Source organism: Dendrobates tinctorius, unplaced genomic scaffold, assembly GCF_039654945.1.
Source record: "Dendrobates tinctorius isolate UK_male_01 unplaced genomic scaffold, ASM3965494v1 ptg000491l, whole genome shotgun sequence".
Lineage (NCBI taxonomy): Eukaryota > Metazoa > Chordata > Amphibia > Anura > Dendrobatidae > Dendrobates > Dendrobates tinctorius.
The window spans coordinates 137,938-156,421 of NW_027362152.1; the positions used below are offsets into that span (position 1 = coordinate 137,938).

Below are 18,484 nucleotides of genomic sequence, written 5' to 3' on the forward strand. Positions count from 1 at the left end.
CAGATGCTGAAATCCTACTTCTGCTTGGCAGAGACAATTTAAGGATACATAAGGTCCGCCAACAGTGCAATGGTCCTGACTATGCCCCCTATACACAGAGACTCGACTTGGGGTGGGTAATCATAGGAAATGTGTGCTTGGACCGAACAAGACCTTTAAGACCTACGTACGCAGAGACGGACGAACTACTTTCTGCAAACCATGCCCTCGTCACTATGATGTGAAAGAGAAGCCTCCAGATCCCATACAGCTGCCTGATGTCATTCCTTCTCCCTATGCAGATGACTTGGGAAGATCAGTGTTTCATACAACTAAGGATGACAATAAAGTAGCCCCGTCAATGGAAGACAAGGAATTTGTCAGGATAATGGACAATGAGTTCCTTAAGGACGCGACCAATCACTGTTTTTTCCCATACCCTTCCGAGCTACCAGGGTAAGACTCCCAAACAATCGTGAACAAGCCTTGTCCAGATTCAACTCTCTCCAGCGCACACTTAGCAACAAACCGAAGATGAAAGAACACATTGTCACCTTTATGAGCAAGATATTCCGGAATAACCATGCAGAGCCAGCGCCTCCCTTAAAGGAAAACGAGGAGTGCTGGTACCTACCCTCATTTGGAGTATATCACCCACGGAAACCTAAGCAAATTAGAGTTGTCTTTGATTCAAACGCCAAACATCAAGGTGTATCTCTCAACCATGTCCTCACGGGTCCTACTCCTAACCTTGCAAACAACCTAGTAGGAGTGTTGATGAGGTTCCGGAAAGAACCCATTGCCATCACCGCTGACATTGAACAGATATTCCACTGTTTCATAGTCAGAGAGGACCATAGGAATTTCCTCAGGTTCCTGTGGTACAAGGACAATGACCCCAGCAAAGAGATGGTGGAGTATCGCATGAGGGTGCATGTATTCGGGAACAGCCCTTCCCCAGCAGTGGCAACCTATGGCCTGCAGAGAACCGCTGAAGGAGAGTCCGAATATGGAACAGATGCCAGAGACTTTGTAGAGAAAGACTTCTATGTAGATGATGGACTAAAATCTCTACCCACAGAAGAAGCGGCTATCGATCTACTCAAGAGGACCCAAGGTATGCTGAACCAAGCTAAGCTTAGATTGCACAAAATTGCTTCAAACAGCCTGGCTGTCATGAGAGCCTTTGATTCAAGTGACCACGCACCAGGATTCAAGGACATAGACCTGGGACCAGACTGTCCGCCTGTGCAGAGAAGATTAGGCTTGAGGTGGAACCTGTCAGTCGACACCTTCAGTTTCCAAATCAACTGTGCAGACAAACCATTCAGTAAACGTGGTGTCCTGTCAGTGGTGAATAGCTTGTATGACCCACTGGGGCTCGTAGCACCAATTACCATACAAGGTAAATCCCTTCTGAGACAGCTTTCCGAAACCGTCAAGGACTGGGATGCCCCACTCCCTCCTGATAAGGAACCAAAATGGGAAAGCTGGAAGCAGTCCTTGTGTGCCTTGGATGAGATCCACATACCGAGATGCTACGCCAGAACCTCACTTCCTGCTAGTACTAGGAAAGAACTCCATATGTTCTCAGACGCATCCACAGAAGCCATTGCAGCCATCGCCTACTTGAAGGTGACTGGATCCGACAATCAAGATTAAGTTGGGTTCGTCTTCGGCAAGGCTAAGTTGGCTCCCAAGCCCGATCACACTATTCCCAGGCTTGAACTCTGTGCAACCGTGCTTGCAGTAGAACTCGGAGACTTTATACAGCACGAGATGGACACCAACATGGACGACGTACAATACTACACTGACAGTAAGTTTGTCTTGGGTTACGTCTACAACCAAACAAGGCGCTTCTACGTGTACGTCAGTAACCGCATCGAGAGAATAAGGAGGTCTTCCAAGCCTGAACAATGGCACTATATCTCATCTGAACTTAATCCAGCTGACCATGCCACAAGACCTATGTCTATAAGGTTCTTTGCTAGCTCTTCTTGGCTTTCATGTCCTAAGTTTCTGTTGGAACAGAAGGGTAGTGAACGTGTCCAGGAAGTCTTCAGTATCCAGGATCCGGATGGCGATTCAGAAGTCCGCGCCGAGGTCAGTGCTTAGGCGACGAACACTAAATCAACCTCCAGCCTCGGTTGCCAGCGCTTTGAACGCTTCTGCAATTAGATGAAACTCATCAAGACTATAGCAAGGTTAGTCCACATTGCGAGATCTTAACTCACGTGGAGACAAAGACTGTCGCGGTTGGCACTTCTGCCACAAACCACTCTCTACCAATTGAGAAAATTCCGGTATGAACAGAACACTGCCCTAGTACTTCATCCATTGGATTAACGTTGGGTCGGAGACAGTTTGGCCTAGTGCGGCTTCTCCGATCCGAAGATGGGTATCATTGGATTGTCTCAGGAACTGACTGTCATCTACCTTGTTTTGAAGTTATTATCGCATTGCATGCATATTTGTGTTTCTTTTCTAGGTTATTGACCTTTACTTAAACAAAAAAACATTAATATAGTGAAATCCCTTACGGAATTTCAGACGGGGAGTGTGCTATTCCATCTAAAGTTATGATTATATGCTTTATATAGATTGTGTTATGTTACCATTCTTTGTGTAGTCTTGCATTTGGTCTGCTGCCACCTATCCTTTTTCTGTACAGCAGCCTGCAACTAATTAATTCTAGTACATGCCTTCCACTTCTGGGTCAGGTCACTCCTTCTCTTCCTGCTGGTGGCCATTCTAGTTTCATTTTCACCCGGGAGAGACACGCTTACCAGGCTGTGAAAGGCATCAGTTTTTTGACCACACAAATTCGTTGCTCACCTTGCTCCAACTTGCTACCAATTTGCTGCACACCTTGCTGCACACACATCGCTGTATCACTTTGGTTGTTACATCCGCATGTCTGGAGAACCTACTGCATTACCAATCATATGCTGTATGTCCAGATCTCCAAATAAACAAGTCTGGACTTCACAATATCTGGCGTGTATCATCTCTCCGGACGCATGAACAGCAAAACAGCAACAATGGTCCTGTCTGCTCTGCATCGAGGAAACGGAAGGTAGGAATCTCTCCCAGCCCCAATCAACTATACCTCCATTCGCCTCATGTGGGGACAGAACACCATTAAAGGACTAAAAGAATCCACATTATCCATAAACAGAGAGATAGTGAGGGAACTCTTAGCTAATTTATATGGGTGAAGTTCCAGAAGATTGAAGAAGGGCAAAAGTTGTCCCTATCTTCATAAAAGGAAAGAAGATGGAGCTGGGAAAAATTACAGGCCAGTGAGCCTTACTTCTATACCAGTAAAGATCTGAGAACAAATTATTAAACAGCATGTATGTAACTACTTGGCTAAGAATACAGTAAATAACCAGAGCCATCATGGGTTTGTAGCAAACAAGTCATGCCAGACTTTTCCCGAGTATCCCCCATCCTCTGGATATCTTTGCCCCCACACGCCCAATTATTTATCACGTTTGCAACTTTCAGATGGAACTTGAAAATGTATTTCTTCAAGCCAGATTACAACCTGCAACACCGCCTCCCCACCACTGAAGCTGCCGCAACCCCCCAACCCGCTGTCTCCTTCCCCGTTATCCGGTGGACTGTAAACCCGCGGTGGCAGGCCTTCTTCCTCAGTACTAGTTTCATTGTTAGTTCTCTGTAATCTAGATTTGTGTTTTCTATGTAACCTCCTCACATGTACAGTACAGGGAATCAGTGGAGCGACCCCACAGTGTTTTTGTGATGTGAAGTTGCCGTTTAATATGACCACTTTTATATTTGTTTAGGTTGTGCCCTCAGCCCAGAAATATTTGGCCACAGGTAGGCCTCACGCTTGCTTTCTATTTTTGGCCAGTTTCTCCAACAGAAATTACAAGTAGGACAAATGGTGTACAAAATTAAATACGTCATATTGGAAGAGGAACATGTACTGTAAATGTCTTGGGAGTCTTGTAGCCCTGCTGTGGGTTGGGATCTGTACCCTGTCTGTGGTCTTTACGAGTGCAGGTTTTGCATTGGTTCCTGTTGGTGTATCAGAGGGTCTTGAGCTTCTGCTCATAATACTGTATTTCTTAAATTTGGAGGTTGGCTGTAGCATAGCAAGGGAGTTTCTTTGCCAGAAAAGTTACCCTACTAGCTAAAAATAATATTTAGTCTTCTCAGTACCTCAAGCTGTGGGCAGTAGGTCACCACCAAAGGTACACAGTTGTTCCCCCCCCCCTTTTTTTTAAGTAGTTGACTTCTAGGGATCCTCTTGGCTCTACTGAACTAATTATCAGTGGAGGTGGGGTGGTAGCTTTGATTTATAAAAATGTCCATCTGTTGGGTTGGATCAGACACACATCTGATGGTCTGACTGTAGACAATGGACTTTTTAATGTGTTTCCAATGGAAGCTGTCCCATCTGAGGCATGTTGGCCAGTAAATTGGTTTTCGATACACTGATATCTGGATTCTAATTCTATGCAGACGCGTCCGCTCTTCGCCAGTTGTTACACTGGCTACCCATTCATTACAGGATCCAACTCAAAGTACTTGTTTTCACCCAGAAAGCTCTCCACAGTGTAGCACCCCCCTAAATCTCCTCCCTCTTTTCTGTCTACAGCCTAGTCAATTTCTGCGCTCTGCAGACAACTTTCGACTAACCTCAGCACTAATCCGCACCTGCCACTCACGACTCAAGACTTCTCCCGCGCTGCACCAATCCTCTGGAATGCTCTACCCCAAGAAATTAGGACCAGCCACAACTTGCAGTTGTAGGCATTCCCTCAAAACACATTTGTTCAGAGCAGCCTATCACGTTCACTAATCACAGTCATTCTATGTGTAAGTGTGCGTGTGTAGCCCATTCACTATCTCCATCCATCCCTCACTCCCTCAAGATGGCTGGACCATCATTGTAAATACACCCCTGTACTCTGTATCTCCCCCCACCTCATTGTAGATTGTAAGCTCTCACCAGCAGGGGCGGCTTATTTTGCTTTAATTATTGTATTGTTACGAGTTGTTGTTCCTTATGACTTGTGTTTTGAAACTGTAAACTGTAGAGCGCTGCGGAATATGTTGGCGCTATAGAAATAAAGATTATTATTAATGGTGGTCTCCACAAAGTTGATGTCAGGATACGAGTGGTTAAATGTCAATTTTATGCTAGGATGAAATGCATTGAATCTTTCATGGAATTTTATAAATTCTTCTTCATAGTTAGCCCAGATTATTAAGATGTCGTCAATGTAATGGAAGCATTCCAAGGTTTTGATGGAGCAGGATGCTAAAAAGTCTCTTTCCAGTTCAGCTATAAAAAGTTTGGTATGCTGAGGGCCACTGTATTGCCCCTAGCTCCTTACTGAGTCAGGATTACATCTTACCAGATGTATCCTTGTGCATCATGTTTTTTCTTCCAGAGGGCATCTCACCGGCTTCTAGATTCATCTGGCTGGGGGCTTTTGAATCTTCTTGTGGGATGTTGGAGTTTAGGGATTCCACATCCATGGTGGCTAGGATAGAGCCTTGGGGAGGGGAACCTATGGTAGCTAGCTTCTTCAGAACGTCTTTGGTGTCCTGCGAATAGCTGGCTTTTTTATCAGCGGGATATGGGTATTCTCTACCCGTCATGACATTTTTTCAGTTCCCACTTTGGAGATGATTGCCTTCACTGGGATCTCATCTCCTGAATCTTGTCTTATCTATGTATTGGTGTATGCTACATGATGGTTATATTAGTGACATTAGGAAATGAGGACTTTTTTGTGCATCTTTCCTCTATGAATAGACGATTATATTATTATATTGCTCCCTAGATCAGAGGACAACGCTTCTTGGAGCGGCTATGTGGGCAAGATGTTCATGGCAGCTTCGACTTACCTCCCATCCCAAGTGTCGGATATGATGAACCAGGACCGTGCCTTCGCTACTGTTCGTCTCGCCTTCGCGGGACACAAGAACGCGTGCACTCTGGTGACGTAAGCAAGTTAACCCCTTGGGCGCTAGATGCTTTTTTTTTTCTTGGTGTCTGATAACAATGGGAATCCTCTGTTTTCAGGATCCAGAAACTGCCACGGCTCCTGGTCTCTTCTTCCAGTGGCCATCTCTATATCTATAACCTGGACCCACAAGATGGTGGCGCGTGTGTTTTAATAAGAAAACACAGGTAACAAGGACGCTGGTCGTCCTAAAGTGTTAATGGTCCCACTGATTACAAATATCTTTTTTGAAGTGATATCAAAAAATTGTCAGGCTGGGTGCCCTGCTCCTCTTCAGTCACATGATGTCTAGACTTGTTGCCAGGCTACTCCTCCCTTTGTCACTTGAGCTTCAGACTGGTTGCCCGAAACCTCCTTTGTCATGCGATGTGTAGACTGGTTGCCTGTCTCCTCCTCCTTGGTCATGTGACTTGTACACTGGTTCCCCGGGTCCTCCTCGTCAGTCACGTGACATCTAGACTGACTGCCCTGCTCCTTTTCAGTCACATGACATCTAGACTTGTCAGGCTCCTCCTCCCTTGGTCACGTGACATCCAGACTGGATACCCAGCTGCTCCTCTGTCATATGACGTGTAGACTGGTTGCCCAGCCAGCTCTTCCTCGGTAATGTGACATGTAGACTGCTTGCCCGGTTCCTCTCCTTGGTCATGTGATGTGTAGGATGGTTGCCCAGGTACTCCTTGGTCATGTGAAGTGTAGAATGGTTGCCCCATTCCTCCTCAGTCACGTGACGTGTAGACTGGTTGCACGGCTCCTCCTCGGTCATGTGACGTATAGACTGGTTGCCTGGTTCTTCTTCCTCGGTCAAGTGACATGTACACTGGTTGCCCAGTTCCTCCTTCTCAGTCATGTGATTGTAGAATGGTTGCCCGGTTCCGCCTCCTCCTCGGTCATATGACGTGTAGACTGGTTGCCTGGTTCCTCCTCCTCTTAGGTCATGTGACGTTTAGAATGCGGAGGAGGAACCAGGTGGCCAGTCATTTGACGTGTACACTGGTCACCCGACTCCTCTGTCATGTGATGCGTACACTGGTTGCCCAGCTCCTCCTCCTCGGCCATGTAATGTGCTGACTGGTTGCCCGTTTCCTCCTCCTGTTCAGTCATGTGACATGTAGACTGGTAGCCCGGCTCCTCCTTGGTCATGTGACGTGTACACTGGTTGCTCGGTTCCTCCTCCTTGTTTATGTGACGTGTAGACTGGTTGCCCGGTTCCTCCTCCTTGGTTATGTGACGTGTAGACTGGTTGCCTGGCTCCTCCTCCTTAGTTATGTGACGTGTACACTGGTTGCCCAGTTCCTCCTCCTCGGTCATGTGACGTGTACACTGGATGCCCAACTCCTCCTTGGTCATGTGATGTGCTGACTCGTTGCCACCTCCTCCTCCTTGGTCATGTGACGTGTAGAATAGTTGTGGTGTGAAAATAGTTGCCCGGCTCCTTCTCGGTCATGTGATGTTCTGTCAGGTAGTCGCCTCCTCCTCGGTCATGTAATGTGCTGATTGATGGCCGCCTCTTCCGCGGCCATGTGACATGTTGACTGGTTGCCCGTCTCCTCCTTTGTCATGTGATGTGCTGACTGGTTGCTCGGTTCCTCCTCCTCGGTCATGTGACATGCTGACTGGTGGCCGCCTCCTTCTTAGTCATGTGACGTGCTGACTGGTGGCCGCCTCCTCCTCGCTCATGTGATGTGCTGACTGGTTGCCCGGTTCCTCCTCAGTCATGTGATGTGCTTGACTGGTGGCCGCCTCTTCCTTGCTCATGTGACGTGCTGACTGGTGGCCTCCTCTTCCTCGGTCAAGTGACGTGTAGAATGGTTGCCCGGTTCCTCCTCCTCGCTCATGTGACGTGCTGACTGGTGGCCGCCTCTTCCTCGGTCATGTGATGTGTACACTGGTTGTCCGGCTCCTCCTTGGTCATGTGATGGGCTGACTGGTGGCCGCCTCCTCCTCGCTCATGTGACTTGCTGACTGGTGGCCACCTCCTCCTCGGTCATGTGACATTCTGACTGCATAACCTTGTGTTCACCTCTTCTCCTTGCAGCCTCCTTGGTTCCGGGAAGGTGGATGGTGTTGGGGAAGGAGATGTGGAGTCCCCCACACCGGTGACTTATGCGGCCACTGTGGCCAGGCCTAGTGGTGCCCCATCCACTGTGACAGGTGAGACTCACATGGCCGATGATGGCCACTGGGGCTATTGTCAGTGCTCTAACATCAGCTCTTCCTTCCTCAGGATACTCGGAGGACGGAGGGGCGCTGCGCGGGGAGCTGCTGCCAGAACATGAATTTGCCGTGGGGCCGGTGCAACTGGATGATGAGAAAGAGTTTCCTCCTGTGAGCATTCACGGTCCCTGAGCTGTGGGCCCCAGGGGGGAGGGAGAGGCCATTAACCATTACATTCCGGTACACCTTGCTCTCGCAGAAATGAGTGAGGTTTACATTAACCCTTTGTGCAATAGACGGCTTATAACGTCCTTCTATAAAGGTGTCTCACAAGGGTGAAGCCTCCGAGCGGTGCCTTGCGCAGACCAGCAGTGTGTGCAGTGACACACTCTCATCCCCCTCCTTTCATGGATAAGATTCCCCCATTTCCCGTGCGCAGGGCATGCTCTGAATATTGGGTATAAATACTGGAATGCTCCTCGAGCCTGCTGAGGGTTGTAGTTCCAGATCCGTGGTGCTGCTTGCAGTAACCTGGGCTGTAGTGCCACCTGGTGACTGCATGGATGTACTGTAGCAAGGGAAGATGCTGCTGGAGGAATGCACCAGAGACCCTCACAAGAAGGTCCATACCCTTAAAACACTGGGAAAGGCCCCTGCTGTAATATCAGAGATGATGTAACATCTACTGATGGGTCCAGAATTTTTCAAAAAATGACAAATCTGGTAGAATGGAAGTGACACCGACCCCTCACCTAGTGATGTGCAACTCCAGTTACAGGGGTTGGAGAAAACCATTAACCGATCAGGAATTTGCATCAATAGACGGAAATAAAGAGAAAAGAAACTCCAGGAGTAGCCATATCTACAGTGTTACAGCAAACATGGTCGAGATCAGCAACACCAGGCGCCTGAAAACCAAACCAGAGGGAGAAGAAACTCCAGGAGTAGCCATATCTACAGTGTTAATAAAGAAAGCATGCTCGAGATCAGAAAAAGCCAGCGCCTGAATCCCAAACCAGAGAGAGAAGAAACTCCAGGAGTGGCCATATCTACAGTGTTACGGCAAACATGGTCGAGATCCGCAACGCCAAGCGCCTGAAAACCAAACCAGAGGGAGAAGAAACTCCAAGAGTGGGCATATCTACAGTGTTAAAGAAAGCATGGTCGAGGTCAGCAACACCAGGCGCCTGAAAACCAAACCAGAGAGAGAAGAAACTCCAGGAATGGCCATATCTACAGTGTTAATAAGGAAAGCATGCTCGAGATCAGAAAAAGCCGGCGCCTGAATCCCAAACCAGAGAGAGAAGAAACTCCAGGAGTGGCCATATCTACAGTGCTAATAAGGAAAGCATGCTCGAGATCAGAAAAAGCCGGCGCCTGAATCCCAAACCAGAGAGAGAAGAAACTCCAGGAGTGGCCATATCTACAGTGTTACGGCAAACATGGTCGAGATCAGCAACGCCAAGCGCCTGAAAACCAAACCACAGGGAGAAGAAACTCCAAGAGTGGGCATATCTACAGTGTTAATAAGGAAAGCATGCTCGAGATCAGAAAAAGCCGGCGCCTGAATCCCAAACCAGAGAGAGAAGAAACTCCAGGAGTGGCCATATCTACAGTGTTACGGCAAACATGGTCGAGATCAGCAACGCCAAGCGCCTGAAAACCAAACCACAGGGAGAAGAAACTCCAAGAGTGGGCATATCTACAGTGTTAATAAGGAAAGCATGCTCGAGATCAGAAAAAGCCGGCGCCTGAATCCCAAACCAGAGAGAGAAGAAACTCCAGGAGTGGCCATATCTACAGTGTTACGGCAAACATGGTCGAGATCAGCAACGCCAAGCGCCTGAAAACCAAACCAGAGGGAGAAGAAACTCCAAGAGTGGGCATATCTACAGTGTTAAAGAAAGCATGGTCGAGGTCAGCAACACCAGGTGCCTGAAAACCAGACGGAGAAGAAACTCCAGGAGTGGGCATATCTACAGTGTTAAGGAAAGCATGGTTGAGATCAGCAACACCAGGCACCTGAAAACCACACCAGATGGAGAAGAAACTCCAGGAGTAGGCATATCTACAGTGTTACGGCAAACATGGTCGAGATCAGCAACACCAGGCGCCTGAAAACCACACCAGATGGAGAAGAAACTCCAGGAGTAGGCATATCTACAGTGTTACGGCAAACATGGTCGAGATCAGCAACACCAGGCTCCTGAAAACCACACCAGATGGAGAAGAAACTCCAGGAGCGGCCATATCTACAGTGTTAAGGAAAGCATGGTCGAGATCAGCAACACCAGGCGCCTGAAAACCAAACCAGAGGGAGAAGAAACTCCAGGAGTAGGCATATCTACAGTGTTAATAAGGAAAGCATGGTGGAGATAAGCCACACCAGGTGCCTGAAAACCAAACCAGAGGGAGAAGAAACTCCAGGAGTGGGCAAATCTACAGTGTTAATAAGGAAAACATGGGTGAGATCAGCAACGCCAACAGAAAAAGAATTGTGGAATGATCTAAAAGCCAAGAATCCTCTCTCTCCTCCATGACGTGATCGTCTACGTACCGCCCACTGATGGTCCTTACTGGCCTGATTAGACCGACTCCGCAGAACGTGCACAGAATGATGGCTCCTCTGCTTGACGTGTGAGTGTAGAAGAAGTTTTTTATTGACAGCACATCTGTTTAGAGGACAATGAGCTGCCAAGCGATGATTTTAATCCGGCTTAAACCATCCAATTACCTTCACAATTTTTCATCGTGTTGTTTTTCCTTTGTACTTACAGTAGCTGATGATGTAACAAAAAACTCCTTTCCAATGATTGTCTCGCCTTAATGGACCTTTCATACAGTGGGTGCGGAAAGTCTTCAGACCCCTTTACATTTTTCACTCTGTTTCATTGCAGCCATTTGGTAAATTCAAAACCTTCATTTTTTCCTCAATAATGGACACTCTGCACCCCATCTAGACTGAAACAAACAGAAATGTGGAAATTATTGCAAAATTCTAAAAAAAAAAGAAAAACTGAAATCTCACATGGTCATAAGTATTCAGCCCCTTTGCTCAGTATTGAGTAGAAGCACCTTTTGAGCTAGTACAGCCATGAGTCTTCTTGGGAATGATGACACAAGTTTTTCCCCCCTGGATTTGGGGATCCTCGGCCATTCTTCCTTGCAGATCCTCTCCAGTTCCGTCAGGTTGGATGGTGAAGGTTGGTGGACAGCCATTTTCAGGTCTCTCCAGAGATGCTCCATTGGGTTTAGGTCAGGGCTCTGGCTGGGCCGGTCAGGAATGGTCACAGAGTTGTTCTGAAGCCACTCCTTTGTTATTTTAGCTGTGCGCTTAGGGTCATTGTCTTGTTGGAAGGTGAACCTTCGGCCAAGTCTGAGGTCCAGAGCACTCTGGAAGAGGTTTCATCCAGGATATCTCTGTACTTGGCCGCATTCATGTTCAGTCGTCCTGTCCCTGCAGCTGAAAAACACGCCCATAGCATGATGCTGCCACCACCATGTTTCACTGTTGGGATTGTATTGGGCAGGTGCTGAGCAGTGCCTGGTTTTCTCTACACATACTGCTTAGAATTATCACCAAAAAGTTCTATCTTCGTCTCATCAGACCAGAGAATCTTATTTCTCATAGTCTGGGAGTCCTTCATGTGTTTGTTAGCAAACTCTATGCAGGCTTTCATATGTCTGGCACTGAGGAGAGGCTTCCGTCGCACCACTCTATCCTACGAGCCTTATTCTACAGATTAAATTATTTTTATGCGGACATAAAAAGCATTATTCTCTCCAACTCAGCACCCCGTGTAGACGGCTCACCGCCCCTTGTGTTAAATGTGGTCGTACTTGTCTAAAAATGCTACTAAGTGGCCACTGGTCAGTAAATAAGTAGATGATGGGTGGTTGTACACCACGGCATAAGAGCACGTCACCACTAATTAAGAGATATTTTGTAGTGAAGGTTCATCGGATGCCCTGCCACACAACCTCTCCTTACAGTGGCATATTCCTCATTGCCAGAGGGCCTGGTCCTCACCGACCATCAATGTCATCAAAGCAAAAACTGATGGGAAGAATGACCTGCAAATGAGAGCTAAGCATCAAGGGAGAGAACACCGACCCGGATCTACAGGAGTCCTGATCAGTCACTGCCCGCCAATTATCATACACCTATTAATGACAACGGAGGGGGAACCTTGGAAAAATGGTGCAAATTCCTAACTGGTTAATGTCAGATTACTCACATCCTGACGGCTCGGTGTCACATCCACTGTCCTGGGGTGAAGAGCGAAAAATCTGTGCACCAGTGTCCCGTGCCGGCAGTTATCCTTACATTACACCAGTGTCCCGTGCTGGCTGCGTTATCCTTACAATACACCAGTGTCCCGGGCGTTATCCTTACATTACACCAGTGTCCCGGGCCGGGCGGTCTCCTTACATTACATCAGTGTCCCGGGCCGGGCGGTATCCTTACATTAGACCAGTGTCCTGGGCCGGGCGGTATCCTTACATTACACCAGTGTCCCAGGCCGGGCGGTCTCCTTACATTACACCAGTGTCCCGTGCCGGCAGTTATCCTTACATTACACCAGTGTCCCGGGCCGGGCGGTCTCCTTACATTACACCAGTGTCCCGGGCCGGGCGGTCTCCTTACATTACATCAGTGTCCCGGGCCGGGCGGTATCCTTACATTAGACCAGTGTCCTGGGCCGGGCGGTATCCTTACATTACACCAGTGTCCCGGGCCGGGCGGTCTCCTTACATTACACCAGTGTCCCGTGCCGGCAGTTATCCTTACATTACACCAGTGTCCCGGGCCGGGCGGTCTCCTTACATTACACCAGTGTCCCGTGCCGGCAGTTATCCTTACATTACACCAGTGTCCTGGGCCGGGCGGTATCCTTACATTACACCAGTGTCCCGGGCCGGGCGGTCTCCTTACATTACACCAGTGTCCTGGGCCGGGAGTTATCCTTACATTACACCAGTGTCTGGGCCGGGAGTTATCCTTACATTACACCAGTGTCCCGGGCCGGGCGGTATGCTTACATTACACCAGTGTCCAGGGCCGGGCATTATCCTTACATTACACCAGTGTCCCGGGCCGGGCCGTCTCCTTACATTACACCAGTGTCCTGGGCCGGGCATTATCCTTACATTACACCAGTGTCCTGGGCCGGGCGGTATCCTTACATTACACCAGTGTCTGGGCCAGGAGTTATCCTTACATTACACCAGTGTCCCGGGCCGTCTCCTTACATTACACCAGTGTCCCGGGCCGTCTCCTTACATTACACCAGTGTCCAGGGCCGGGCATTATCCTTACATTGCACCAGTGTCCCGGGCTGGGCGGTCTCCTTACATTACACCAGTGTCCCGGGCTGGGCGGTCTCCTTACATTACACCAGTGTCCCGGGCCGGGCGGTCTCCTTACATTACACCAGTGTCCTGGGCCGGGCGGTCTCCTTACATTACACCAGTGTCCTGGGCCGGGCGGTCTCCTTACATTACACCAGTGTCCCGGGCCGTCTCCTTACATTACACCAGTGTCCCGGGCCGGGCGGTCTCCTTACATTACACCAGTGTCCCGGGCCGTCTCCTTACATTACACCAGTGTCCCGGGCCGGGCGGTCTCCTTACATTACACCAGTGTCCTGGGCCGGGCGGTCTCCTTACATTACACCAGTGTCCCGGGCCGTCTCCTTACATTACACCAGTGTCCTGGGCTGGGCATTATCCTTACATTACACCAGTGTCCTGGGCCGGGCGGTATCCTTACATTACACCAGTGTCTGGGCCGGGAGTTATCCTTACATTACACCAGTGTCCCGGGCCGTCTCCCTACATTACACCAGTGTCCCGGGCCGTCTCCTTACATTACACCAGTGTCCAGGGCCGGGCATTATCCTTACATTGCACCAGTGTCCCGGGCTGGGCGGTCTCCTTACATTACACCAGTGTCCTGGGCTGGGCGGTCTCCTTACATTACACCAGTGTCCCGGGCTGTCTCCTTACATTACACCAGTGTCCCGGGCCGGGCGGTATCCTTACATTGCACCAGTGTCCCGGGCCAGGCATTATCCTCACATTACACCAGGGTCCCGGGTGTTATCCCTTACAATACACCAGTGTCCCGGGCCAGGGGTTATCCTTACATTACACCAGTGTCCCGGGCCAGGCGTTATCCTCTCATTACACCAGGGTCCCGGGTGTTATCCCTTACATTACACCAGTGTCCCGGGCCGTGCGTTATCCCTTACATTACACCAGTGTCCCGGGCCAGGCGTTATCCTCTCATTACACCAGGGTCCCGGGTGTTATCCCTTACATTACACCAGTGTCCCGGGCCGTGCGTTATCCCTTACATTACACCAGTGTCCCGGGCTGGGCGGTATCCTTACATTACACCAGTGTCCCGGGCCGGGCGGTATCCTTACATTACACCAGTGTCCCGTGCCGGGAGTTATCCTTACATTACACCAGTGTCCCGGGCCAGGCGTTATCCTTACATTACACCAGGGTCCCGGGCGTTATCCCTTACAATACACCAGTGTCCCGGGCCAGGGGTTATCCTTACATTACACCAGTGTCCGGTACTGGGCAAGATCTGTATAATTTTACAGTGAAGCAGAGCATTCTTGTATTACATTGGGTGATCACACAGGTTCAGGGGGTCTCATGCTCTTTCCCTGCAGGTTTCATTTGGGCCCTGGGTTACACTAGAACGGAGGGCCACACTCCATTGTTCCCTCCCCGAGGCCACGTTTCAGCGCCAGGGTCCTTGCATGTGTTACTAATCTCACCATCCGCTCTGTGGAGAATCAGGCGCTTCTGTTTTGATTTTGGTAGATAAGTTTGTGCCGCGGAGGTCAGAAAGACGAGTGGCCGTGACCAGAAGCCAAAAAAGCTGAAGTGCACACAGGATGGAGTGAGGTGACAGGCTGGGGATGGGGCCCACCACCATGTAATAGGTCACCATGTATTCTCTATAATGATGTCAGTTATTAAACTATATAATCAGGAATAGATCCCTTATTTGTAAGGAGTTAATGGTAGCAGCCGTCTGCTGGCTCCTTACAGCGGCACGCAGCGAGCGCTGGATTACAGCAGGGGGCCACTGATGGATCCTGGAAGTAGTCGGCTGTGGAGACATTGTCAGTGCGGACATCATCATGAAGAGCAGCCATTGCTTGGGAAATGAGTGGAAGCAGCTCCTCATACTCCTTGCTTCCCTGGGGCACCGGTGTCATCTCCTGAGGGTCACGATTAAGGTTGAAGAGCAGAGGAGGATCATGAAGTCTGGAGGGGCCAATACTCCCATCACAAGCTAAGGCACCACCTACATCAAATAATAAGGAAGCAAAGTACAGAAAATTCATAGCAAATACGAAGAAAAATATAAATTATCAAGCTATGCAGTGTAGTATAGGGGGATTGTGGGAGACGGCAGGGTTGGCTGGAAACACGACAGTGGGTAGGGGGCGGCGTGGAGAAGGACAAAGATGACAGTGGAGAGAGGGCAGCCTGGAGAAGGACAAAGACGACAGTGGAGAGAGGGCGGCCTAGAGCAGGACAAAGATAACAGTGGAGAGAGGGCGGCCTGGAGAAGGACAAAGACAGTGGAGGGAGGGCGGCCTGGAGAAGGACAAAGACGACAGTGGAGAGAGGGCAGCCTGGAGAAGGACAAAGATGACAGTGGAGAGAGGGCAGCCTGGAGAAGGACAAAGACGACAGTGGAGAGAGGGCGGCCTAGAGCAGGACAAAGATAACAGTGGAGAGAGGGCGGCCTGGAGAAGGACAAAGACGACAGTGGAGGGAGGGCGGCCTGGAGAAGGACAAAGACGACAGTGGAGAGAGGGCAGCCTGGAGAAGGACAAAGACGACAGTGGAGAGAGGGCGGCCTGGAGAAGGACAAAGACGACAGTGGAGAGAGGGCGGCCTGGAGAAGGACAAAGACGACAGGGAGAGAGGGCGGCCTGGAGAAGGACAAAGACGACAGTGGAGAGAGGGCGGCCTGGAGAAGGACAAAGACGACAGTGGAGAGAGGGCGGCCTAGAGCAGGACAAAGATGACAGTGGAGAGAGGGCGGCCTGGAGAAGGACAAAGACGACAGTGGAGGGAGGGCGGCCTGGAGAAGGACAAAGACGACAGTGGAGAGAGGGCAGCCTGGAGAAGGACAAAGACGACAGTGGAGAGAGGGCGGCCTGGAGAAGGACAAAGACGACAGTGGAGAGAGGGCGGCCTGGAGAAGGACAAAGACGACAGGGAGAGAGGGCGGCCTGGAGAAGGACAAAGACGACAGTGGAGAGAGGGCGGCCTGGAGAAGGACAAAGACGACAGTGGAGGGAGGGCGGCCAGGAGAAGGACAAAGACGACAGTGGAGAGAGGGCGGCGTGGAGAAGGACAAAGATGACAGTGGAGAGAGGGCGGCCTGGAGAAGGACAAAGACGACAGTGGAGGGAGGGCGGCCTGGAGGAGGACAAAGACGACAGTGGAGAGATGGAGGCCTGGAGGAGGACAAAGACGACAGTGGAGAGAGGGCGGCCTGGAGGAGGACAAAGACGACAGTGGAGAGAGGGCAGCCTGGAGGAGGAGGATGATAGTGGAGAGAGGGCGGCATGGAGGAGGACAAAGACGACAGTGGAGAGAGGGCGGCCTGGAGGAGGACAAAGACAGTGGAGAGAGGGCGGCTGGAGGAGGACAAAGACGACAGTGGAGAGAGGGCGGCCTGGAGGAGGACAAAGACGGCAGTGGAGAGAGGGCAGCCTGGAGGAGGACAAAGACGACAGTGGAGAGAGGGCGGCCTGGAGGAGGACAAAGATGACAGTGGAGAGAGGGTGACCTGGAGAAGGACAAAGATTACAGTGGAGAGAGAGCGGCCTGGAGGAGGAGGATGACGACGGTGGAGAGAGGGCAGCCTGGCGAAGGACAAAGAGGACAGTGGAAAGAGGGCGGCCTGGAGAAGGACAAAGACAACAGTGGAGAGAGGGCAGCCTGGAGGAGGAGGATGACAGTGGAGAGAGGACGGCATGGAGGAGTACAAAGACGACAGTGGAGAGAGGGCGACCTGGAGGAGGACAAAGACGACAGTGGAGAGACGGCGGCTTGGAGGAGGACAAAGACGACAGTGTTGAGAGGGCGACCTGGAGGAGGACAAAGACGACCGTGGAGAGGGGGCGGCCTGGAGGAGGACAAAAACGACAGTGGAGAGAGGGCGACCTGGAGGAGGACAAAGACAGTGGAGAGAGGGCGACCTGGAGGAGGACAAAGACGACAGTGGAGAGACGGCGGCCTGGAAGAGGACAAAGACGACAGTGGAGAGAGGGCGACCTGGAGGAGGACAAAGAAGACAGTGGAGAGAGGGCGGCCTGGAGGAGGACAAAGACGACAGTGGAGAGGGGGCGGCCTGGAGGAGGACAAAGACGACCGTGGAGAGGGGGCGGCCTGGAGGAGGACAAAGACGACCGTGGAGAGGGGGCGACCTGGAGGAGGACAAAGACGACAGTGGAGAGAGGGCGACCTGGAGGAGGACAAAGACGACAGTGGAGAGAGGGCGACCTGGAGGAGGACAAAGACGACCGTGGAGAGGGGGCGGCCTGGAGGAGGACAAAGACGACCGTGGAGAGGGGGCGACCTGGAGGAGGACAAAGACGACAGTGGAGAGAGGGCGACCTGGAGGAGGACAAAGACGACAGTGGAGAGAGGGCGACCTGGAGGAGGACAAAGACGACTGTGGAGAGGGGGCGGCCTGGAGGAGGACAAAGACGACAGTGGAGAGAGGGCGGCCTGGAGGAGGACAAAGACGACAGTGGAGAGAGGGCGGCCTGGAGGAGGATGACGACAGTGAAGAGAGGGCGGTCTGGAGAAGGACAAAGATGACAGTGGAGAAAGGGCGGCCTGGAGAAGGAAGACGACAGTGGAGAAAGGGCAGCCTGGAAGAGGAGGATGACAGTAGAGAGAGGGCAGCCTGGAGGAGGATGACGACAGTGGAAAAAGGGCAGTCTGGAGGAGGACAAAGATGACAGTGGAGAGAGGGTGGCCTGGAGAAGGACAAACAGGACAGTGGAGAGAGGGCAGCCTGAAGGAGGACAAAGATAACAGTGGAGAGAGGGCGGCCTGGAGGAGGAGGATGACAGTAGAGAGAGGGCAGCCTGGAGGAGGATGACGACAGTGGAGAAAGGGCAGTCTGGAGAAGGACAAAGATGACAGTGGAGAAAGGGCGGCCTGGAGAAGGAAGACAACAGTGGAGAGAGGGCGGCCTGGAGGAGGAGGATGACAGTAGAGAGAGGGCAGCCTGGAGGAGGATGACAGTGGAAAAAGGGCGGTCTGGAGAAAGACAAAGA

The 18,484-nt window shown here is 50.8% G+C and overlaps 2 protein-coding genes across 3 annotated transcripts in view; one reads left to right on the forward strand and one right to left on the reverse strand.

Annotated features, from left to right (window-relative positions):
- WIPI1 (WD repeat domain, phosphoinositide interacting 1) overlaps nucleotides 1-15,165 on the forward strand; it is a 58,606-nt gene extending 43,441 nt beyond the window's left edge. The window contains exons 9-13 of the mRNA XM_073564828.1: nucleotides 5,808-5,969; nucleotides 6,050-6,157; nucleotides 8,029-8,144; nucleotides 8,218-8,318; nucleotides 14,991-15,165. Coding sequence (XP_073420929.1) covers nucleotides 5,808-5,969; nucleotides 6,050-6,157; nucleotides 8,029-8,144; nucleotides 8,218-8,318; nucleotides 14,991-15,032 — 529 coding nt within the window. The 3' untranslated portion in view covers nucleotides 15,033-15,165. The remainder of the gene's footprint in view (nucleotides 1-5,807; nucleotides 5,970-6,049; nucleotides 6,158-8,028; nucleotides 8,145-8,217; nucleotides 8,319-14,990) is intronic.
- ARSG (arylsulfatase G) overlaps nucleotides 15,066-18,484 on the reverse strand; it is a 51,363-nt gene continuing 47,944 nt past the window's right edge. For both annotated transcript variants that reach the window (XM_073564827.1, XM_073564826.1), the window contains one exon: nucleotides 15,066-15,480. In XM_073564827.1, the coding sequence (XP_073420928.1) occupies nucleotides 15,188-15,480 (293 nt within the window). In that variant the 3' untranslated portion in view covers nucleotides 15,066-15,187. The remainder of the gene's footprint in view (nucleotides 15,481-18,484) is intronic.